The sequence below is a fragment of the Ciona intestinalis genome, chromosome 11, assembly GCF_000224145.3.
Source record: "Ciona intestinalis chromosome 11, KH, whole genome shotgun sequence".
Taxonomy (NCBI): domain Eukaryota; kingdom Metazoa; phylum Chordata; class Ascidiacea; order Phlebobranchia; family Cionidae; genus Ciona; species Ciona intestinalis.
In genome coordinates, this window is record NC_020176.2 from 3,564,121 (window position 1) to 3,589,461 (window position 25,341).

Below are 25,341 nucleotides of genomic sequence, written 5' to 3' on the forward strand. Positions count from 1 at the left end.
GAAACATAAACCTATTTCTACCCGTGTTTGCCCTTTTGTTTTAGTTTCCACCCGAAAGCATAGTCTGCACGATTACATTACGCAGTCCTCGTTATACCCAGGTCGCAAATGATCGACCTTCCGTTTCAGTCAATCCTATCGCCAGCAGGTCACGTTTAATCAGAACATGTTTGCGCGTGACCAATCAGCAACTATTAAAATTACCGTCGCTGCGGCTTAACTCAGCAACCCTTTAGTGGATGTAGTAAATGTATTTAATCAATCATTTGATGTGTTTTTTTTATGTCAAATTTAAACTGGCGCTGAGCTCGGAAAATTTCCTGAACGTGCTTACTTTGAAAAAGCGTGCTGATACAGATTTTTACTGAGGTAAAATTAGACAGAGAGTTTCGTTTTTCCAGCCGCAGTACACGGAAGTACGCTGCAAACAATGCAACAATATATACGCCTTGTATTAAATTAAAAGAAGCAAAGCCGAAGGATATGCGGTGCATGCAGTAAGCCAACTGTCTTGGCTGCGTGGTTAAAGGAAATTGGTGAACGAGCGATTACTCGACCAACGCGCAATCAATCGCGTGTTAAAAGTGTTGTCGAAAGTGGAAAACGCAAAGCTGTATTTACTGCGGCAAGCGTCTAAGCGTGCCACACAAGAGCTGATAAACAACACTTCATAAGAAGCGGTGAATTAATGATGACAGTCGCGCAGGAAAGGCAAAGCGGACGCCGCAGATTTATCATAGAAATCAAATATCTTTTTCGTGGCCAATTTATCCGGTTACCTCGAAGACAAATCTGAGTTTCTCGCCTCAGTTTCCGACCAACGAAACCTTCAATCCCGAAAAGATCGCTTGAGGAGTGCAGTGTTGCTGGGCGTTTTTTTACGATGAAAGTGCTAAATTTTTAAACGAACCTAATCAGATTTTATGTGGTAGAATTACTATAAACGGCTGGTTAAAACTATAGTGAAAATTTTACTCGGCAACACTGGCCGGCGTCAATGCAGGCTTCAGTGAGGCTGTCACATTTCCTATTCTCGTAAATAAACATTGAGATAGCGGCATCTGAAAGTCGATCTGATAGATGTGTTTGATTTGCTACGATGTTCTGCCGTCGGATTAGCAGCTTAAAGACTGATAGTTTACTTTGCGTGTAGCAATTGCTACTTTGCAAGCTACGAACAGGATAGAGAAAATATATTTATAAATAAGTCAGTTATTAAAGAAATTGCGACTTAAAACAGGTAAGGTGATAAATAAATGTTGGAGTTTAGAGGGCAAGAACGAAAACCTGGAAATGTGAATTTCGGCTTGTTCATATAAAACACGAAAGGCAAAGTAAATGTTCATTATTGTGATTAGTTTCCACTTTTAATTGTTTTCCTGCCCGTTGCATTATAACCGCATGTACCTGATGTACACGAATCAATTGAGCGCACACATAGCCGTAAGTTTACCCGGAAAACCTACACCCCATGTATTGATGTTAGCCAGGTTCACATTATGCAACAGTCAAAGAGTCATTTTACGTCGAGCTGACAACATTCTCATTATTTCTCCTTCAGGTTATTTATACCTATAGAAAAGTATTAGAAACTCTGTTTTATAAGAAATTAAGGCGATGGCTTCGGCTACAGCAAACATAAGAGACACCATGCGATTTAAAGAAAGAGGGAAATGCCAGCAGAATTTTAACCGTATGGGTATTGTCGATCTCAGTGTCGGAAAATACGGTTTAAAAATTGCGAACCAAAGTCCAGAATTAAACGGGAAAGTCTTCACTGATCAGGTACCATATATGTCTAAAGATACTTATTACGTTTTCAGTTTAGATTGCGTACACCCTGTATTTGTATATATGTCTAAGTTTGCTCAGTATATTTAGTTACTTTTAGTTTTTGGTAATAATGAAAATACGATACCCAGCACCAAACTTTTTTCAAATATCATCATTTTTATATATTTTGACGTTCAAGGTTCCAAATTGTGAGGAACGACAATCAAGTGGTCGAAAAAACAGCCTCAAATTCGGCATCGATGCGATTTTAGGTTCCAAAGAGGAATCTGAGAAAAAAATAGAAAGGAATCCTCGTCAGCAAAAATCGCCGCCAACTCTTGCCGATGTTGCGCGTATTTCTGGAACACCCTCTGACATTGAAAACAGGGAAGGAAGAGCCTTCAACCTTGTTAACTTATTCGCCCAGCAATGCCATCAGAATCTAAACAGACTTAACAAACGCAATGAAGTTTTAAAAAGGCCACAGTTTCATCCATATGCCGAAGGTCTTCAGGATATAAACTTAGCCAGACACGCCCTGGATTCTTTAAGCAACGGGAAGCCAGCCATGCCGTTTGAAACTAACCCTGTTGTCGAAACAAAGCGCAGTTTAGATTCATTACGGGTTCAGTCCAACCTATGCACCAGCGGCGCCGATAGGACCCGGCCATATTGCATTTCGCAGGCGAAGCACGCCGCCGCCGAACACCGGGCGTCACAGAATCCTCGGCAGGGAAACGCGAATCGAAATCCGGCAGAAGCCGTCGGATCGCTTCGAAGTGACGGTGACGTTTCGAACCGCGCACAGAAGTTCTTACCAATCACAAACAAACATGACAGCAATTATAAACACTCTGACAATCCTCGTGAGTTTCTACCCCCAGCATATGCGATATATGAACAAGGGTTGAAAGAAAGATCATCCCCAGATTCTGATGACGTTTTTCATGAAGAACCGTCACACCCATCTTACCCTTCCTCGTCCACAAAACCTTACTTTCCACGTCATTATTCCCTGCATTCCGAACCAATGACGTCACCAGAGCGTATTTCGCCACCACAACAAACCGAAGGTAAAAAAAACAATGTTTAAATCTCACATTTGGTGTACATGGTATAAATGAGTGCCTTTCTTTATTAAACATTCGAAATCAAAGCAAATAATTGTGTTGGAATGGCAAATAGTAAATTACTTAAAAAATGACCGCCACCAGTGATGTTTGTGGCAAACTACTGTTTTTAAATGTTCTATCATTGCGTTGCAGGTCGCACCACACATCAGCTTTCTCATTTTGCGCAGGCATCAGTCGGAAACCCGCAAAACGAAACGCAGAAAATGAATTTCCAGCATGGCCTACCTCTCGCCACTTTTCAAGCATGGCAAGCACTCGCGTACCGTAAGTGGAATCATATTAATGAACCTCTTATTAAAATAGAGTATAAACAGCAATAAAACTTTGTATTTTCGTGCAGACCCGGCGCTGAGGAACATTTTACCGACGGCGTATCCTTACGACAGTCGAAGTGCTGCAGCAATGGCGCTGGCGCTTCGACCAAGCCTGAAAAGTGCCAGCTCTCTTGGTCCGTTCCGGGAGAACAGCGCCACTTTCCACCACCAACGAGGAAGGGCGTTTTCTTCCAACGCTGCAATGCCACCACAGCTCTATAACGATAGCCGTGGAGCGCCAAAGAAAAGGCGGAAGTGGAGCCGCGCTGTTTTCAGGCAAGTAACACGTCCAATAGAATAATAACACGGACAAAACATTTCTTTTAACTTTCTCTTTTATTTACAGTCTGATGCAGAGGCGTGGGCTAGAAAAGAGCTTCCAGGTTCAGAAATACGTTGCGAAACCTGAACGCAGAGGACTGGCTGAAGCTCTTGGTCTCACCGATGCGCAGGTAAACACCATAATATAACTACTTAGACCTTTAACGATATCGAAGAAACGTTTTGAAAAGTGAATAAACAGAAAAATGACAGCCGGTGAGAATAAAGGGTAGGGTGGGGGAAGATGGGACACCTTTTCTATTTTCTCGTTCCATTTGGTGGTAAACAAAGAAAATTGAAAGAATTAAACAAACGTAACCTCATGACTCTTATAGACCATTGTTAATTGTTTAAAACAACGATCAAATTATTTGAATATTATGCGGTGAAGATGACCCGTCTTCCTCCACCATACTAATAGGGAACTGTAGTAAAAAAGAGTGCCTATGCCATGGGTATTTAAATAGAGACGGGAAAATAAGTTGGCTATTTAAGAGCGGCATTTGAGCAAAATTACGCCATTGTTCATTGTGTTTCATACACTTTGATTCTTATTTTATTCTTTTAGCAAGGGACTTTCGGGATGACTTCCGTTAACCAAAACAAAAATGGGAAATTTTATGGCTGACGATGCCTCATTGTATGCTCCGTGTGTATCTTAAGGGCGATTGGAGATTAACAGTGGCTAGCTGTAGCCGCCATCTTATAGGCTACATCGGGACATCAGCATTGTGCAGACGCGTCATTGTTTTCTAATCGTTTCCTAAATTTGTGCCTAAACTTTATTGGAGTCAAATTATGTCTTGGCAGTCTCATTAACACGGATTAATCTCTCAGAACACGATTCGCCGAGAACGGTGGACGGTAAATAAAAGATCACAACACGTTTCTTAGAAAATATAATGCAGCCTGTTGTCAGCAACGTTACTTGAACCCGTGACCGTTGCTGCTTTTATCGAAGCTTCCGCTTTTAAAGTGACCACTATAACGTTATAATATTGCGACGACCGAACAAGCAATTAGAAAAAGCTAGGAAAGACATGACACGTTTGCTCCGTTGCCAGTTTCGGTAAAACAGCAATTACACGAGTTATTACTTATACATTAACGCAGTATAAAGCAATATCATATTGCACATACTCGGGCTGACGTATATATAGTATAGAGTGGGGGAAGACAGGACACCTTTAGCACATAATATATAAATATCCTGATCGTGTTTTAAACAATTAACAACGGTCTATATGGAGTCGTAAGGATACAGTTTTATAATTCTGAAGTCTTTTTTGTTTACTACCAAATGTGACGAATAAATGGAATGAAAAGGTGTCCCATCTTCCCCCACCCTACTGACGTTATAACCTACATACATAACCTATAAAAAATGTTAAATAAACTACGAAAGTATAGTTTTTGCAACTTTTCAGGTGAAAATTTGGTTCCAAAATCGCCGTATGAAATGGCGGCAAGAACTAAAAGGTAGAAATGAGTCGAACCCGTGCTCGCCTACTGAGAAAGTTCCAAGTAGTTCTCCGACGTTACCACGTCTAAATTCGGAATGAGCCAATTTTGTGCGTGAGAAGGTTTACATGGCCTGTCTGAGGAGGTGCAATATCAGACATAAAGTTAAACTGATATACAAGAAAGACGTTAATCTTCATGTGAATGCCAAACAGGCTGCGGCTGGATATTGGGAAACACGATTTGTCATTCCGACTCGGCAAAGTTTTGTGGCCCTAGTTGACCTAGTCTTGCTTCTCGGAAAGTCTGTGCATTTCCCTGCATCAATACGATTGACAATGTAGCGGTATATATGGGCGTATTTATCATAGCCCCAGCATTCAAGATAAACCACACACCGATCCATCACTGCCCGTGTCCTATTGTCTTTTTAAGCAATGTGTCTACTGCCCCAGAATTGATATTTGTGTTGTTTGTTTCATGTTTTTTATTCGGACGTTTCCGTACAAGATGTTTGTAAATAAAATTCAATTTTTTGAAACATTGTTTGTAGTTTGCGCGACAAAATTGAAAGACAACAAACATAAACGACACTGACGAAAATCAAAATGGCGGACCATGGAAAGGACATGAACGACGCCATACGTCATAGTTCGAGCCTCATTTGGCCGAGCATCGGACCCCAATCACATAATTTTGTTTAATTTTCCGGCAAATAAAACTATAATGAACCCTCGTGTCAGGAAACGAAGTATGCGTGATAATTTGCCTTCACGAGTAATAAAATGAGCCCAATGTCGTTTCCTTAAATCGCGTTTAATTAGAGATGTCCGCGTTATTGCGTCACGAATGCTTTACCCTCGTAGTGCAAGACAGGTCACAAACATAATGTTAAAGCACGCTCGTGTCGTTTAAGTACATAGTCATGCAAAGGGTTTGTTTTTTTTATTCCAATACAGTTACGGAGTTCACATTACACGAATGAGCAAAACGCAAAGGAATAATTGATAACGACAGTCACACCCAACGGTCTCTTCTAACTTTTCACACACGATGCTTATTAGAATTCATTATTTATTCAACCAAATACAAACGGCAAACAGTTTGTTTTATCTGCAGAAAACGCTTATTTCTGCACCAACACAAAAATATAGTAAGCGTGTATCCCTTTGTTTAGCGGTTAAAATTAAGCCATTTTCAAAAATCGTATTAAGTAAAACAATTGGCTAGTCAGCAACCATAAGTTTATTCATATATAACGCATGACATTAACCATACCCACGTAAGCCTATAATACAATTAGGCATATAATATAATCGTGCCATTAGACTCAGAGAATCTAAATTACGGGCGTTCTGTAAAATATCGTGAGGAACGTTATATACATAAACGGTGTTGCAGGCAATTTGTGGCGTATGACTAGTTTCCGAGTAACGAAGCAATAAACATATTGTTCATAACGAGAAACTGGGATCACGTAAAGGTTAGCATGCCCTCACCAACACGAATCGCAGAAATAGCACTTTACCTATCACATGTATCGTCTAATTGCATTGCAAATAATAATCATCGTGATTACTAAATTATTGAGTATAACGTGCGCAGAATGACGGAACACACGATGTTGTCTCCTACCCGACGGCTAATTGCGCATTTATGGCATCGAACATACATACAGGCCGTCGAAACAGCTCGCCAAATAGTTTTATGTGTCAAAAACAACCGTCTGTGAACCTATTGCGAAATATACACTGCACGACTTTGATGTGATAGTTTTGCTAATTACCCAAAATGTCAGATTACGTCATGTAATGCGCAATTAACAAAATGTTATACATTTAAGCGCGGATGTCCATTACACCATTTTAGGTTGTTCATATACATACATACCATGCATAATGGAATTGAAACCGGCCATGTAACCTATATTTCCCATTTTGAAACTTGGGGAGCATTTTGCTTTTGGAATGTTGTCAATAAGATTTCTTCGAGCTTGCAAGTCGTTCTACATATGCGTGTTTGTTAGATCATATATAGTAGGGTGGGGGAAGATGGGACACCTTTAGCACATAATATATAAATATCCTGATCGTATTTTAGACAATTAACAATAGTCTATGGCAGTCGTGAGAATACCGTTTTATAATTCAGTGAATGTTCTTTGTTTACTACCAAACAGAACGAGGAAATAGAATGAAAAGGTGTCCTATCTTCTTCCACCCTACTATACATAAAACTGGAGTAGTGTCAGTAGTTCTATATGAATCATAACAATATAGCCTAACCCAAAGCGAAGTTTTACAGACGAAACCGAAACTAAATATAGGAAGCGATTTTATGATTCATTAAACCCAACTGTTTATTTATGTGTTCAAAATTAGATGTAAAATTCCCCGCGTTCAGTGTCAATTAAGTTAATGAGAATATAACATTTTGCCAAATATATCCATTAATGCGACACTCGTGATCTACAATTGGCAAAACCAAACACATATTATACACATATATATTTGCTGTTGGAGTGTAGAGATTCTTTGGTTCAAATCTTAGTGTAGCATCTTCGGTCCTTTCATTTCTGAAACAAATATTGTTGACATTAAAAAATGTAAGACGAAAATCAATGAATATCGCAAGTAAAGTTAAAACTTACCCGATTGTAAAAGATAAAACACCAGATTCATTGGGGTCTTGCGCACAAGTAAAAAATAAACAGCTTTTTAGGGATTTCTTAAAAGGATCACACGCCCCACTAGATATAGGCCACCTCACCAATACGTTACCAGAACGCACTAATTGAAGGTTTTTGTATTTGAAACACAGTGAAAATGCAGTACAAAGGATCCGTATAAAAAGAGTGTACATTGTATATGGAGGAAAATAAGATGAAACTTGTTGTTTAAAACACGATTCTGTTTCTTCATAGATTACAAAGGGAGGGTAAAGTTGAACAACTTCTTAATTGAATCCATGATTGGAAGTTTAAATAACTGTGAGGAGAAAACTTGTTAGAAACTACCAAGTCAACTAGAAATACGGGGACAAATGTATGAAATTAAAGTTTTGATAGGTAATACAAAAGCGTATGAAAATTAGCTTTATTTGGGGTAAAACTGGAGTATTTTTTTAGCAAGTGTATAAAAATAACTTTTATTAAAACTTGGGTATTTTAAAAATATGCAAGAAAATTAAGAGCTTTTGTGGGTGAAACTGGGGTGTATAAAACAGCGTTTTCCAGTGCGGTCCTCAGCCACCGAAAACGAGTCCTCAGCCACCAGAGTTTTAAATAACAAACGAATAACACACGTCTTACCGGTGTACGTTTGTTATGGTGACCTGTACGAAGTACAAGAGGTCGGGAGGTCATAATGCAAAGCTTTAATCATCTGTCGGTAAGTCTGGAAACGATCAGACACGCTCTCCAAGTGCGTGAGGGCGCTGGTGGCTCTGGTTATATCAATAATTATTCAAGTACGATTCGTTAATGGTTTGGCAACACGTAGCATGAAGGCGAGACCGTTTAAGGTGAAATGGTGAACGACGTAAGCGCGTGTATTAGGAAGATTGCATGAGCATTTATAATGACGTATTGTGACGCAGAATACAAGCTTATGATGACGTAACCACTTGGCCATAACACCGTACTCGATAGGCATATTCGAAAACTAAAATAGAAAATACCACATTATTAAACGTGTTAATGCAAAAATAAGAAACGTTGCAATCGCTGCTGCAAACAATTAACTTTGCAGATTAGTTTGTAATAAATCAGGCGTTAAGGAAACCGAGTAAGCATTATTAATCTTGAACGAAAGGTTTTCAAATAAATCATAAGGCGTTACAGTAATCGAAGGTTACGTAACTTCTTCACGATTGACACTTGGCTGGAATGGTTAGATACATGATACACGAGCTGGGCTTGACCTCTGCAGTAACCTGGTCGACTGAGTACATTACTGCGTTCCAGACGCGACGACGTCTCAATATTGACATATATCGTGCCAAGTATTGTAGGAGTAATCAGCGTAAATAATAGATTAACGACACCTACTTCTTGATAGAATGCCACGAACGAATCTTGCTGCAGAAAGCTTCAGGACCACGACTCGTTAGCGCCTCCATGAGGACTTCCTGGAAAAATGAACATGAATGTAACTTGCTTTATCCTCGCGTGGCTGGAAAACGAAAGTGGTAATATAATAACACGGTGTTCGGGTTCATTCACCTAGTGCCAGCTTACCATTTACCACCATGCACCTTTGTGGGTGATTATATATTTTTTCATGGCATATACTGGACTTCCTGCAAAAATGAATATAAAAAGCAGGGCGGGAAAAGACGGGACACCTTTAGAACATAATGTCCAAATACCAGTATCATGTTTTTAACAAATAACAATGGTCTATGGGAGCCGTTTGAATACGATTGTATAATTATTTGATGGTTCATCGAAGTCGTTTGAGTACGATTATGTAACTCTTTGAAAGTTCTTTCTTTACTACCAAATGAGACGGGAAAAAGAATAAACCAGCATCTCAGCTTCCCCCACCCTACTAAGTACTTTTGGGTAGGATAGGATACAGTTAGACACGTTACCTTCTTAATAGGAGCTCTCCCAACCGTTTCCCTACCAAGCCCAAGCAGCAAACCAGCGGTTGTACATTGAGCCACCATGCTAAAAAATAAACATTAAACATTTTTTTTTCAATATATACCAATGTATTTCGGTTTAAAAAAACTAAAACTACCATCAGTGATTAATGATCATTTTTTAAACTGAAATATTTGCAATGAAAATCGTGTCTTACATATGGGCTGTCATGCTTGTATTTGAACTGACCAGAAATTCATGCTTTATGTTGGTTAACAAAATAGGATTTACTTGTGGGAGTTTACATAAAGATTTGACTTTAACAATATAAGATTTTTACTGCGAATGAAAAATGCAGTGCCATTGTACAAACTCTTACTTACGCTGTGGATCTGGACACAGGCATCAGGTTGATGAAGTAATAACCCAAAGATAAAACAAGATCAATAAGAGAGTCTGGTGCCTGTCAAGGACAAATACAATAGAATGATGACATTTTTCTATGGTAGTAAAAATGGTAACTTAGAAAACATGGGTGTATGTACCAGAACACTACAGTTACTCGCCAGTGGAGGATAAATAGGTTTCATTCACTCATTTATTCACTCATTCATTTACACTAGAGGTTAAATACAACCACCATACAAACCAGTGTAGTTGGAGAGGTGTTTGGTAACTTCCTTTTCTCATCAATAATCTTCTGCCACAGGAAATCAAGCTCTGCGTGATATTGTTGACTCTTCGCCCACGTTAACTGCTGGTCCATCATCAGCATTAATTTCTCCTCGCTGATAATTGAATTTAAATGATAACCGTGTAAAACTTTAAAAGGCATACTAACGAAAAATAAAATTTTAAAATACCCTGTTGTAAAAAAAGTGATTTTACAAAAACTGTATATCTATCATTCTGTTACTGCTGCTACCAGTCATTATGTAAATAAGTTTTTAGTGACTTATTAGACAAAATATCAAAAATACTCTACTTTTTTTATAAGCTGCTAAAAGAATATGTGTATCTATGTTATATCAATCTATAATTCTTACTTGTCAAGCTTAAGAAGTAATGAATATGCGTCTAATGCCTTCTGCTCTCTATCCTTCATGCTTATATGATCGTTGTTTGTTACCACATAAGCACCTCTGTTGTCACCAGACCATTTATCCTGATCATTGAACATATTATAGTTACTGGTTTTATCCTATCCTGGTCGGAAAAAATTACAGTCAATATAACAGACGTACTGCATATACGCCCACGATGGTAGCATTGACCGGCCTTGAACCAATAGCCTATGGGTTAGAAGCATGTGTGCAAACCACCACTATGCTACGACGACAGGTGTTAATAGTAAAGTTTCAAAGCAGTGGCAGAGATACAAATACCAAGGAATACAACAGGATTGCAAGGTTATGTTTAAGGATTTTTTAGGTATTAGCTTCTATAGAAGAAGTTATAATATATTTTAACTAAAAAAGCGGTACATGGGACAGCAGTTCAAAAAGTGTCAAAAATTTTAGTGGCAGTTAAAACTCCTATATTAGTATATTCTTCATAGTTACCTGTGCGTGTAAGAAAACTTTGTAAAACTGACTGACGGGATGTGAGTGATTGAAAGGAATTTCTTCACTTGTCCTGCAAGCAAGTAAAAAGTAATGACATCATAGAAAATTACAGAAAAACTTACGGTATTTCCTCGGATAGCTTCTTAAGCATTGTGGGTAAGTAATCATCATATCTGAACAGAGTTTCATTGTTCCTGAAACAAAGTCTTTTTAGCGCTGTAACTTTTAATACCTACTACTTTATTTATTGATAAATTTGTGATTGTTTTACAGAAAGTACCAAAATAACTTTTTCTAGTGTCCACTACTACTTACTGAAGTAAAGCAATCCTGTGTATGTGAGGAGATGAGAAATCTGTCGGCGTGTCAACCCAGAAGACTGGTTGCTCCATGCGGTATAACCTAAATATGTTAAATCAGTTAATAGTGCAATATATGCAGCATTTTGTGAAAGTATATCAAAAAAAATGATATACTGGCCAGGACCCTTGAAGTTAGTTACCCCAGTTTGGTAGTGTTACACCATACATAACATTTATTAGTTAATTGTCAAACTTTTTAAAATGCAGAGGAGGCAGAGCTACATATTCATACAACAGGTCTAACTGATTGAACATAAAGTTTACAGCTTAAGAATGGTGCCCATGAATGTGTCATACCAATAATACATACAATCAATTAAACATCTATATGAACAAACCTTATCCATTGGATCGCAATATCAAATGCATCTCTCCAAGTAAATTTCTCACCTAAAAATAAAATTATAAATTTCATTATGCTGATGTAAAAAATACAACTTTTTGTGTGCAGAATCTAACTATATAAATTTTTAATGCATGGTATATTAATTTTTATTGAAAGCATAAATTTGAACGAACCATTTTTGTTTCTGTAACTTTTTGGAGATTTCCAATATTCCTGTATAATCTGTGATATTTCTATGGCAGCTAAACCGGACGCAGTGAACAAACGAAGATTTCCGATAATTCCATCATCCTCGTAAACACCCTGTGATTACAAATTAAAAGTCAGGAATATACAATGTTTAAACTTTTTTGGAACAATGAAATAATGTGAAAAGTTTCTTACTAGAAACAAAGAAAAAAACATTTTTAATCCAAAAAAATATTAAAAAAATGTTGTACCTGATCATACAGATGCCTACCAAGTTGATGAGCCTGACATAATAGACGTTTAGTTACTGCTGGCAGTTCCTGGAAGTCTTTGGCAGAAACATCTCTGGAAAGCAAGAAAGTGTTCCTGTAATTCTGTCATTTATATTCGGCTTTATAAGTCAACATGGTATAAATACAGAATTGAAGGGCAAATAAACCATGTACAGTATTATGTAGTTTGCCACAAACTTTCCTGTTTACATAGCAAGTAATCTTAGGTGCAAAAAACAAGGATTTTCTGATTGGCTCTAATAAAAACATAGCAGCACACATGTAAGTAATCTAAACTAAGAGATTTTTTTAATCAGCTAAATGTTGGTTTGTAGAATTAAATATAAATAAATGAAACTTACTTTACATGGGGTTGCAGTCCTGGTTGCTCTGTGTAATTCTATTAAAGTAAAAAGTATTTTTAAGTAAAAGGTTATGGACAAGTTAAAGTATAGGTTGGTTAGTTTACTTTTTAGTGCACCGTTAATATACTTTTCAAGCAAATACAAAAAGCTTCACATAGGTAAAAACAGATCATTTGGCTTTTGCATTTTAATTTTAACATATTGTAAGAAAAACCTTTTACTTTAAAAAAATAAAAAAATAAAAACCTTTAGAAAATTCCTTGTTGATTTTGACCAATTCTCCCTGAAACTTGCATTTAGATCTTTATCCGGGTTTACCTCGTGTCTGTTGTCGTCCAAATGTGAATGGAGGTAGCGACAAAATTCTAGGAAAAATATAAACTGTTGATGTATGTATACAACAAATATACAATACATATGTGATATTGACGGTATTGTATTGTCTACAATCTGCTTTGTAGATCTGAACTTAGAGCATACTTTTGCCTAAGATTTTTTGCAGCTTCCGAAAATAATCGTGCATTTGTCTCGGACCATGATATTGATTTTTCTGTTTACTTTTTACCTTAAATGTTAAAAAATTATAACCACTGGTGTAGATAGCTTACCTCTTAGAAATATAGTGGGTGGGTACAAGTAGTTGCCATCAGCTGTTAGCACAACACGCTCTGTTGTCCCCTGAAGGGTGGAAAAAGGTTTTATTCTTTATCATAAACATTTGACGAAACTGACCACTGAATAACAGTGCGGAAAATGTTGTTTATTTGGTTGAGAATTATTTGTAATAAAACCACTACATTAAACATACTGATAGAGCAAAACAATAACAAGTATTAATCATATAGTGACACACATCTCTTGGCAAAAGCAGCTGGCATGTCATGCAATTGGCCAATTACCTTAACTATACCAATGCTTTGCGAATAAACACTATGTATTTATTAAGGTACTGGGCAAACTCTGGCTTTAAGTCATTGATCTCCTGGTCCGGTATGGTCTTTTACACATAAAGAATGTATGTAGGGAAACCTACCTTAGTTATTTCTTTTATAGCAGAATAGAATTGTCCAAGTGTAGCATGGCATACTCCTTTCATGTATTGACATATGTCATTAGTTGGTGACAAGGAGACACAGTACTACGATAAACAATAAGTGTTAATATAAATATTTACCCTTTTGAGAGTATAGATATATGAACAACCTACAACATAAACAATCAGTCAATCACACGCAGTAAAACCAAAAGCCTGATTTTGTTTTTTAGTGAAACCTGTTGTGGCATTAAATCCTTATATTCGGTCGCCATATAGGGAACCTTGTTAATTAATTTGGCTTTGTTTGTTGGTACTGACACCTAACAGCAACAGCAGGGTAAAAGCTGTTTCCAATAGGGGGGGTGGTAGGGGTGCTAAAACATATAATATCACCGTTTCAAAATTAGGGGGGTGACATGTCAACCCAGTTTTTAGACACCTAATGGTAGGGCAAAAGGAAACACTCATATTCAACATAAAAAAATGTCAGCCCTGTTTTATAAGTTAAGGTGATACAACACAACAATAAGTTATAATATTCCACTCACTTTAAATGCTTGAAGAGCTTCTTCCACCTTTCCCCTCTTATAAAGCAACTCCCCCTTCCTCTGGTAAGTTTCAGAAGATGTAGGGTTGACAGATATAGATTGCTCAATGAAATCAAATGCAGAATCAAAATCACCCATTTCCCTTTAAATGTACAAAGAAAAAATAAATAATATGTTTAAGAAGTATTCTATGTGTTGAGCATAATCAACCTAATTTAAATTAGGTCTCAGGTCCTTGACAAGAACATTATCCACATAAAATAGAACAAAAAATACTTCCTAAAGATTGGGAAAAAAAGCAGAAAAGATAAATATATATACAACTAGGATATCACAAAATTGTGTGCAAAAAAACAGTAAAAAACTACCTGTAAGTCAAAGCAATGGCATTCAAGATATCTACATCATTTTCTTTCAATGCAAGAACTGCTTTGAAACTTTCTAATGCTTCAGGATATCTTCGCATGTGGAACAAACATGTTGCCATGTAATGTAGTGCAAGGGGTTGCTGGGGTTGCATACGCGTGGAAATTTTAAGGTCTTCATATGCCTCAATGTATTTCTAAAAATCAATGTATTTTAAAAGGTACAGATTAACACTATAACAGTTTTAGTGTTCTATTTTATTAGGTAAAGGTTGAAGTTGGCCCATTAAACTAAGCTTCTAATAATGTTAGTTACAATTCATAATCTAAATACCCTCTGTGATAATGCAGGCTCAGACACAGCATGATCATGTATCCATGTATTAATGTTAGTTAGAACTTACAGTCCATAAAATTCAGGTACAAACCTTAGAGTTAAGTATATCCTGCAGACGGCTACTTTAACAGATAAATATACACATTAGCTACTACAAGGTATAAACTCACTTCCATAAATACAAGACAGATTGCCCGTTCAAGGTAAAGTCTAAATGATGGCAGAATGTTGATTGCTTCACTATAGTCCTTGTATGCATGGTAGTGATCATTTAGTTTAGAATATACCTGTTAAAATAAAATAAACAGGAGATTAAATGATTTTTGGATTAAAATGATATTACATTCAGAACATACATCAGATACATGCTGCAAAAAAGAGCTCAATTTTATAAAAAAGTGGGCGGCAGCAAACAAAAATTCAGTCATGCGAAGATAACTAGAGTAGGGTGGGGTAAGACGGAACGAGTCTTCATTTTCTTTTCTCGTCGCATTTGGTAGTAAACAATGAATATTTACTGCTCATTTAACTGTATCATAACTCTAAAAAGGCATTGGTAATTGTTTAAAACATGATCAGGAAACATGGAATTTAGGTGCTAACTGTACCCCATCTCAACCCAAAGTAATATATGATAAAAAGGAATAGACCATAAATAAAAACACCTCAGCTCTTGTTTCATAGATTTTCAGCTGGTCTTTTCTTTCAGCTAACTCAAGTGCTTGTGTGAAGTCAGATATTGAATTTTGAGAATTTTCTTCGCCATCTAAGCCAAGCTGGTTGAAAGCAATTCCCCTCATAAAATAAAATGCAGCACAAGTGTTTGTGTCAACTGGACTGTTCTGAATGGAATAGTTCTCAATTAAAAAAAAGTAACAAAAGACGTATATAAATACATATAAAAAAATCCAGAAAACAAAAATCACTAACTAAGTTACTAATCCTTACCAACAGCAAATCATTGAAGAAACTAACAGCAACTTCTGGATACGAACTTTTAATATATACAAGACCGATGCCTGTAAACAAAACTGAATTGAGAACACTGATTAATATAACTATAACATATAAGCCTGGAACCCTTGTGAATGGTACACATGTAACCCCTATGACCTATGCTAAGATAAAATTAATTGATACTAATTTACTAATGATTGTAAGAATTTTAAAATTTTTTAATAAATTTAATGGATTTTTGTTCGTTATGTTTTAGTAGCACCAGATCCTTGATACTTATGATTTTAGAATTCTTAGGCCTACCTAGTTTTTTGTTATCGACTGGGTCTTTGCATAACAGTGGGAGAAAATGCTGTGTTAGAAAATCTTCTGCCAATCTCTGTAAAAAGTAAAATAGTTGGACAAAATCCAAGCACTAGATATTGCAACTAAAAGAGTGGTCTATGGTCTTGCTTACTTCAATCTTCTGTGCGTCAAATTGATCCGGTTCACACTTTTTACCAGGAATACATTCATCGGGTAAACATATTGCTGACGGGACTATTGCATCAATTGACTTAACTGGAAAGTATAAATATATTAGCAAAGATCTTATTTGTTAAAAAACAAACAGAAAGAAATCAACAGCAAACATCGGTCACTAAAATATTTTACCTGGAAGGCTGTTGTAACCAGAAGTTTATGGTGTTTAATAGAGAACTTACCATTTTGGTTCGGCATGCCTGATTTACATGCGGCAGCAGCAGCTATCCCACCATGTACCAAACGCAACAAGATAATCTGCATTAGCCCTGTACATGTTATATACTGCAGCATTGTTGGTGTAATAAGAACATCAGACTACTCCTAATAAACAATAACATCAATTTTATAACTCCGATAAATATATATACCGATAGGTGGCACAACAGATTTGGCTAATTAATTTCACGAATTNTTGAGGAAAGAAGCACAAAACTTTTAAAAGATTTGAAAAGGTTTACACATTTGTTTGAAATAATGAACTTCAAAAATAAATTTAGAGTTATAAGATATCTTGTAAGCGAGGAGTATCCAAACAGTCTCCAACTGTCGCAAAGCTCTTCTTGCCTCCAAGGACTTGTTTCGCGACTCCTGCTACTTGTTGGGCAGTTATCCCATCAATCATCTGGCAAATCTTGGATGGTTCGGCCACTGTACCAAGCACAGCAGTCTGGACAGCAACATTTTCAACTGTTTGAGCTGAATTTTCAGAACCCATGATGATCTTCGCCTTCAGCCTCTGTTTTGCCCCTTCCACAGCATCACTTGGGATGCCACTCAACGCAATCTTGCTGCATTCCGCTGCGGTTGCTTGCACCACCTTAGAGAAATCACTTTTTTGGGCCACCACGTGCACCCCAAAGAGGCCACAATCAGAGTAATTGATCGAGAATGCTGATGTGTTAAAAATAGCATTAGTTGCTCTATCCACTGCAGAGTTAAGCACACCATGTTTAAGACCAGAGCTTCGCTTGATACTGCTTGTACTTCCAAGAGCATGCTGCAGTACAGACAATGCAATGCAGTTTTCATTATTAAGAGCAAGCCCAGGGAAAGAAATAGCACCATGTACCAATTCTCCAGGTGTTACCACATGAGCTTCACTGCTTACAAAGCTTGGTACAGATGGCTTCTCAACAGATCCGGAGCTCAAGTTTTCCAAACTCATCGCAGCATCAATCAGAGCATCTTGGCTGACCCCGGTTCCAGCCAAAACCATGTTACTAGCTGTAAATTCCGAATTTAGGCGAGAAGTAAGCATTTCTGTAGTGTGGGACCCGAGGAGGTAGTCCGGGCACAAAATTGGAGATCCAAATTTACCAGCAAAAGAAGCTTTATGAGCAGTCTCCATTAAAACAAAGCATGGGTCACTCTCAGCAAGAGCTTTTTGATATTTCATTCTCGCGGCAACATCTTTGACTTCCCACCATTGGTATTTGCCTCCAAACACAACAGGAGCCAGTACATCAACTAGGATATCTTTCGCCACATTTGGATGGCACCCAACTTGGTACAAAATGCTATCACGACCAGCAATTACTTCTAACTCGGCACCAAGAGAAGACAATAGTTGGGTGGTAAGAAAAGCTGTGTTTGTGTTGTTTGTTAAACCAGCAGTCGCTTGTAGACAGTGTGTTAAGCCGGGAGATTCGTCATTCCGGCTACCTGATTTGACAAGGAGGGCAATACGGGCTCCGTACGCCCCTTGGTTCGCAGTTACCACCTTTAGACCATTGTTTAGTTGACTAAGCTTAAGTGATCCGCTGTCTTGAGCTGCAGGTGCTTGAGAGCTAAAGAAACTTTTGGCTGAATTGATAATTCTTGGTTTCAAAATACTTCCACGCAACATTTTTTAAATAAGTCGACCGAAAATAATAAGAACACGTTCCACTTTGACCTTTCCAAGTGATGAGATTCCGACCTGTGTCAAAACTGTCGTGGTGGAAAAAAGAAAAAGGCAGTTAGCATACTGCGTATCGAAAATGATCCACTGGTATAGTTTGTTTCTATACTACGTCATTACGTTTAGTTAGACTGGTATAGAATACATTTACGCCAATTTTATAAATACAATTTTATTTTGATACAATTAAATTTTGTTATGTTACAATAATATTCTGCTTATCTATTTCATAATTAACACGAGATTGCAAATAAAAGTAAATCACAAACGATGAAACGCCGTATGCAATAATTGCCTTCTTTTATTTTTTTGTTTTTTACGCAGAGACACTTTATTATGATTTGAACGTAGAGGTAAACAGCTGTTATACAGCTCAATAGCTACAGCATATGACCGAGGGTATAAGTCATTTACTATTCGCTGTTATTATATTGTAGAAATATTTGTTAGTTTATTGTATGTTACAGTGTAACAGTTGATTGTTTGTGTAAAAAAAAACGGTGTGTTTTGTAATTTCATTTATTTTTTACACTGGTTAAATAAACAGCTGAAAAACAATTATACACCACAGCTACCAGAAAGTCAGAACTGCTTAGCTACCTGTCTAATGGATAAACAATTGGGCTAACTCTGGTTTTGATAATTCTTGCCAAAATGTTACCCCGTTGGACCGTTTCTCTTGAAGGAGGACCAAGAAGGGTAAATCATGCAGCTGTTATCGTCAATCACAGAATCTTCATGTTTGGTGGATATTGCATGGGGGAAGATTACAATAAATTGAGGCCAATCGATACTTATGCACTTAATACATGTAAGGAACTCTGCTTATTATGCTGTATGATGTTATTAGGACACATAACAATTTTTAAATTTAAAATAAAATTGTTATGATCAAATTTTTAAATACTAATAATCGTTCAATTTAGCTTGTCATTTAGCTATATACAGCTAAATTGTTATATGAGTGTTATTTGTCCTTGTATTCTACTGCCACAAGACACAAGTTATGCAAACACAACCAAAGACCAATTGCCCGTTTAAATTCCCTGCTACATAGCATGGCTGTGTTCTGTTTATAATAAACTATCTTTTAAATGTATTGGTCCCAAGAGTGTATGTCACTGAGTATTGTGGTTGATCATTACTCTTGCTTGTATAAAACCATCATGTGTGCTTGTAAAGGATATGTATTGTGTACGCCCACTGTAGAGTGTAGGGGGAGTAATTATGTTGTAAATGGTGATCATTTACCAGAAGCAATGCAGGACAATTCTGTCTATGTGTTGTTTCACAAAGTCCATCCCAAATTTAAATTTTATATTGCAATGTAAAGCCATACTACATATAGCACCAAACTGCTATATTTGCATTTGTGTTTCTGGTACAATGGTTTAACCATATGTGTCCTAATTTTAACACTTCCTACTCCTGTATACCTTTTTTTATAAAAAATAGCACCTTACATTTAAATGATTTTATTTAACCTTTTAGCAACACTTTATAATGTATATTATTACTGTATACGTATATTTAAGATATTACACATATTATTTGCAACAACTTTTGTTACAGATTCTTACCGATGGTGTAAGATTTCTTCCAACCAGAAAGACAACGATGAAATACCTTTTATGAGGTAGTAACAATAAATAGATATTAGTTTGCTTTTGCCAACATTAACATTTAATTAAACAGAAATTTTGTGTTATTGGTCTTTTAAGGAAGTCATTATATTAATAGGATATTATAATATGTGAAAACTGTCTTATTTGTGAAATATTTTATACATCATGTTAATTAATACAAAAGAATATTGCGAATAATCACTCCAATGGTGCAAGTTTAAATTTATACTTAGAGATTACATACTGCACAGCACAGGCACATATCCGTCAAGTTATAATCAACTTATCCATGCAGGTATGGCCACGCTGCTGTTGCTATTGGTGAAGTAGCTTACTTATGGGGAGGAAGAAATGACTCGGAAGGAGCTTGTAATAAACTCTATTGTTTTGACACAGGTAAGTTTTATTGCTGCAACAGGGTTTCTGCTAAAATGTAATTTACACTCTGTCACTAATTATATACAGTGTAATTAATGATGCATATAGTATCTATTGGTAAGATGAGATACTATTAGCACATATATATTTGTATATATACCATATTTTCCAAATGGTTTTTAACAATTATCAAAAATATTTTATAGTAGTGGGGGTACGACCTTATAATTCTTTGAATGTTTTATGTTTACTATCAAGTGGGACTAAAAAAATTAACTAAAATCCTGTCCCGTCTTACCTTACTTTACTATACTTCATTTAACTTATCCCTGTGTTTGTTTCCAACACTGTGTCAAAAAAGGGTATTTATTAAACCAATTCGTCCCTTTTATACTTAAAAGATAATTTGCACTGGACGAAAGTGAAAGTGCAAGGAAACTGCCCGGGTGCACGAGACGGACACGCAATGTGCGTCGTCAACGGAAACATCTTCATGTTTGGTGGTTTTGAAGAACTGGTGCGTTGACGTGTTGTATAAACTTTCTGTATTTCTTTCATTTGAAATTTTGCAATATTTTTAATAAACCTTTGATGGGCCTTTTTGATAGGCATAGAATTTTGTGATCTTCCTAGTGTTTGATAGTTATGCTATAACTTTAAGTTAAACAACTTTTAATAATATGTTTATTAAAGCTACATACTATACATTGTTGGCTATATGTGTACTGTATATAAGTATGTCTATCTTTTGATAATGTCTAAAGTTAAACACATCTGCATATAATATGTTGGTATTTTTAGTTAACAAACTCCAATATAAAGTACATTGTTTAACTTGGCAGGCTGAGCAGTTCTCCAATGAAATGTACATGTTGGATGTTTCTACAATGACATGGGTGTTTATCACAGAGATGGTATGTCCTCTCTATTGAAATGATTTTTTTCATTTTTTATTCCAAGATTTTGCGTTTAAATTTAAAACTTATTAATTTTAAATGTCAATGAATTGTAAGCTCACTTCAGAGGCAAAAACAGCCATCTTTTTTATTTCTTTGCTGATATATAACGTGATCAGACATAAATAGTTTAGTAATTTTTATCTATGAATAACAACATTTTTTTAATTTTTTTATGTTGGTGATTTTTATCTAAAGACGATGATTTATAAAAAACACAGGAGGGAAAGCCGGCAAATTGGAGAGACTTTCACACACTGACCTCTAGTGGGGATATGATCTATGTATTTGGTGGCCGAGAAGATTTGAATGGTTTGCTTTACACAAGGCACGAGGTTTATGATAACACTCTCAAGGTTGGTGTGAAATATCGTGTGTGATCATGTGGATTCTACTATTTTTTAAAATTATCTTAACTTGTTACCTGTTATAAGCTTTTTCTGTCACACCTACTATAGTAAATGCCCCAAAATATATGTATAATCAAGACAGTTTCAACTACTAACCTTTTCTATACTAGTCTTGATAAAACTGAAAATAGTTGGAGGTAGAATATAGTTACTTTAACAAAGTGCACAACATTTTTTACAAAACTTTTTTTGTCATAAATCAGGTGTTTTGCACTAGAAGGAAAAAGTGGTTTGAACCGGTTCATACCGACTCAAAGCGGCCTGTGGGTAGAAGAAGCCACTCAGCATGTGAGTTGTTTAGTTTAGTTCAGCTTAACTGTGCCCATGCGGGCTATATAGTTAAGTAGCTGTAAGAATATATGTTCTGTATTTAAGTTAGCTGGTGCTAAAACATAACAGACAAGGACAAGTCCAACCAATTGTATATTATAAATATATTGTGCCTAACGCTATTATCAGTCTCTTAGTTAAATTGAATCATCCAAGTTATCTTGGTTGATTTTATATTTACAGTTTCACTTGTTATTTCTAAATTGTGATAGTTCAGATATACACTTGTGTAATGTATTAATCGATACAAGCTAATTATAGGGCTAATTAACTTAAATGGAGCATTAACTATGCTTGACAAATAATGGTGGTATTTTATAATTATGTGCTAATGAAATAATTTTATCTTTTTCCAGTTGTGTACAAAGGATGCTTGTACATATTTGGTGGCTACAACTCTATATATAACAAGCACTTTAACGATTTATGGAAATTTGATCCAGGTACGACATATTGGACCAAACTGTTACCTTATGCATAACAAATTGTTTAGCCCAGGCTATGTTCCATTACCTATTTAGGCCATATTGCCTATGAAAGCTTACATAATTTAAAACCCAACTAATTGTTTTAGTTCCCTTACCCTGAGAACAAATAGTAGTGGTCTTCATAGCCCCTAACTTGTTTAAATGCAGTGCAGAAATAATCTGACGCACATTCCTGTGAAACAAATCAAACTTATTGGTTCTAATAAATATACACTAAATACACCTTGAACCAAGTTATCAATACTAACTGTAACTGTCTGTTCAACCAAATAGAAACCAGTAGATGGAGTGAAGTTAAAACACTTGGGAAATCTCCCCAAGCGCGTAGAAGACAATGTGCGTGTTTGTTTGAAGACCGACTCTTCATATTTGGAGGCACCAGGTTGGTCTTGTTAATATTTTGAAGTTATATGAACATAGAACTGCTTAACAATAAATATTGTGGCAAGAAATAAAGTTGTGGAGATCAAATAAATAATAGTCAAACTTTTTTAATGCAGAAAATTAGTTGGTAATTTGATTCAAACTTAACGTAAATGTTTTTTTAAACTATTACCCCAAAATAACTCAACCGCTTATTAAAGCAACATCTGATCTAGACCCTATACTTATACATAGAAACTATTTTTTTTTAGGTTTAGATCCCTTAGTATAGTGTGTTGTTACAGTAAATTAAAGTTTATTTCTTTACCAGTCCATCAGAAACAGGAGTGATGTCTCATTTACTTGGCAACGATGTTTTATTGGATCATAACGATACTCATATCCTCGATTTTTGTAAGATTTCTGAAAATTATTTATTTGACACTTTTACACTTAGTAGTTTTTACCTTTATTGACTGTCGTTTGCTGCTAATTCCCTTCACTACTTGTCCTAATGAACCTAATCTTCGTTACTGTGCTCAAATAAATATATATAAATTTAGGTTATGTTTTATTTTATAGGCATAAATAGTTTGCTAGACTTAGACATATGGAACAATTAGAAGATAATCATGTTTTTTTTACTCTTATTTTTAGGTCCATCTCTTAAAACACTTTGTATGCTTTCCATACTTAAACATGATCTTAATCAATCTTGGTTACCAGCTCCAATCAGGTGAGTTATTTTATATAATGGTACAGATTGAATGTTTAATTTATAAATAGATACTAATTTGAGATACTTGGTGGGATGGTGGTGACTCATATGATTACACCGTTACTTTCTGTATTGCACCATATGTGTAATGTTAGCATTTTAAATCATGCCAATTTTAAAAACAGATGTGATTTTATATATTTTAGCACTAAAGTTTTACACCTCGAAATAAATTTAACCTTGTCAAAGTATTTTGTCAGATTTTTGACATAACAGGTTTATACTGCATTGATTAAATTTGAAGTTTCTAATATGCAAAACAATCTGCACATAATAATAACTAAATAGTGTGAGTGCTTATGGTCAGCAATCGTTTTATTAATTACATCACACCAGTGGGCACCACCACCACATACATAAACCGGACAATTTTTTTCCAGGTGGGAAATTAAAATGATGGTCACTCCCAACAGCTTGACAACTTCTGAGACTTGAAAAAATAACTGTGCTTCGTTTTTAATTTTTATTATTGTTTGTTATAAGATTTTATTTGGCAAAATACTTTGTTCTGATATGCCTTAGTGCGTAATCATGGAATATACAGCCTTGGATAACCAAGTAAATAAGCATGTTCGTTTTTAATTTTATGTAAATTTTTAAGCATAGTTCTATACATCTCATTGTTAAAGATTTATTTATACATTTAAACTAAATTCACTTCTGTTAATATCCGCTACCGTTGCTTTTTAACTTTTATCATGTACAGAGATGTTTTATTGCATTGTGTTTTGCAATCATGTTTTGCATATATTAGGCATATTAAATATGACTTTTTCTATCTTTGTTTTGTTTACTAACGCGTGTTTTGCTGGTGAACCGTTGTCTTCAGATCAAACAAAAGAAAATATATTTTCTGATCTACAGAAATCGTTGTGATTTATTTTTTAGACAGTACTGTTACCTTGTCTCTCAACTACATATTTCCATTCAACTATTATGCATGCCCGAATGCCCCGACATTTACTTTGAATCGTCTCTTTCTTCTTTTATGTAATTGAGAGATATTTCTTTCTTCTCTTATATAAACGAGAGATGCCGACTGCAATAAGGGTCTAAACTTTTTTGTGACCGTCCGGTCCTGCCACTTTTTTTCCCCGGTCCTGCCACTTTTTTCTCCGGTCCTGCCACTTTTTTTCCCGGTCCTGCCACTTTTTTTCCCCGGTCCTGCCACTTTTTTTCGCGGTCATGCCACTTTCTTTTCCCGGTCCTGCCACTTTTTTTTCCGGTCATGCCATTTTTTACCCCAGGTCATGCCATTTTTTAACCGGTAATGCCACTTTTTCGACCCGGTCATGCCTCTTTTTTGTTGACTCCCCTTTAATTTCCGCTTCTTTACTGTATCTACCGTACATCTACTCTAATTTTCCCGCTTGTTTTCGCGTCGCCATTTTGTTATCTACCTTCTCAGATCTGAACGAAACAAATTTATAAAATTATAGCCTAGGAAATTGATCTAGTATACTTAATATATTATAGATATTTATAAAAATCATCATGCATACGATCATATATAGCTCGAATTTTGATGATATTGTTTCAAGTTTAAATAACTTGGAAGCTTTATTGTCAACAATTTAACAAAACATTTTGTGCATCTGAAGTGAACTGTTTATCAAACATTTTAAATCACATTATTTACATAGAATTAAGCGTATG

General features: G+C 35.9%; 4 protein-coding genes across 5 annotated transcripts; 2 read left to right on the top strand and 2 right to left on the bottom strand.

The window, feature by feature from the left end:
- The first annotated feature begins 1,355 nt into the window (after window positions 1–1,355).
- hlx (transcription factor protein) lies at window positions 1,356–5,543 on the top strand. 2 transcript variants are annotated; one of them, XM_026836512.1, is made up of 6 exons: window positions 1,356–1,785; window positions 1,973–2,846; window positions 3,039–3,170; window positions 3,247–3,496; window positions 3,567–3,672; window positions 4,110–4,736. In XM_026836512.1, exons 1-6 carry the CDS (start codon window positions 1,618–1,620, stop codon window positions 4,167–4,169), a joined length of 1,590 nt encoding a protein of 529 aa, XP_026692313.1. In that variant the 5' UTR covers window positions 1,356–1,617; the 3' UTR covers window positions 4,170–4,736.
- Window positions 5,544–7,791: 2,248 nt separating this feature from the next.
- On the bottom strand, window positions 7,792–16,880 carry LOC100180351 (tetratricopeptide repeat protein 13). The gene is made up of 25 exons (XM_002131595.5): window positions 16,637–16,880; window positions 16,390–16,493; window positions 16,236–16,311; window positions 15,924–15,994; window positions 15,641–15,817; window positions 15,146–15,262; window positions 14,642–14,835; window positions 14,274–14,415; window positions 13,723–13,827; window positions 13,298–13,367; window positions 12,936–13,054; window positions 12,687–12,724; window positions 12,304–12,397; window positions 12,037–12,166; window positions 11,856–11,907; window positions 11,471–11,557; window positions 11,278–11,349; window positions 11,153–11,225; window positions 10,637–10,755; window positions 10,240–10,378; window positions 9,974–10,053; window positions 9,596–9,674; window positions 9,051–9,130; window positions 8,313–8,446; window positions 7,792–7,989 (listed from the first exon to the last, which is right to left on the bottom strand). The coding sequence occupies exons 1-24, from the start codon at window positions 16,746–16,748 to the stop codon at window positions 8,326–8,328; spliced, it is 2,451 nt and encodes an 816-aa protein (XP_002131631.1). The 5' UTR covers window positions 16,749–16,880; the 3' UTR covers window positions 7,792–7,989; window positions 8,313–8,325.
- LOC100177991 (cytochrome b-c1 complex subunit 2, mitochondrial-like) lies at window positions 16,779–18,405 on the bottom strand. Its single transcript, XM_002125649.4, has one exon. It carries the CDS (start codon window positions 18,301–18,303, stop codon window positions 16,957–16,959), a length of 1,347 nt encoding a protein of 448 aa, XP_002125685.1. The 5' UTR covers window positions 18,304–18,405; the 3' UTR covers window positions 16,779–16,956.
- Window positions 18,406–18,906: 501 nt separating this feature from the next.
- Window positions 18,907–24,552, top strand: LOC100187405 (kelch domain-containing protein 3). Its single transcript, XM_026836678.1, has 12 exons — window positions 18,907–19,168; window positions 19,930–19,993; window positions 20,278–20,378; window positions 20,762–20,877; window positions 21,203–21,274; window positions 21,538–21,672; window positions 21,930–22,014; window positions 22,413–22,499; window positions 22,818–22,926; window positions 23,239–23,321; window positions 23,565–23,643; window positions 24,066–24,552. Exons 1-12 carry the CDS (start codon window positions 19,012–19,014, stop codon window positions 24,118–24,120), a joined length of 1,143 nt encoding a protein of 380 aa, XP_026692479.1. The 5' UTR covers window positions 18,907–19,011; the 3' UTR covers window positions 24,121–24,552.
- The last annotated feature ends 789 nt before the right edge of the window (window positions 24,553–25,341 follow it).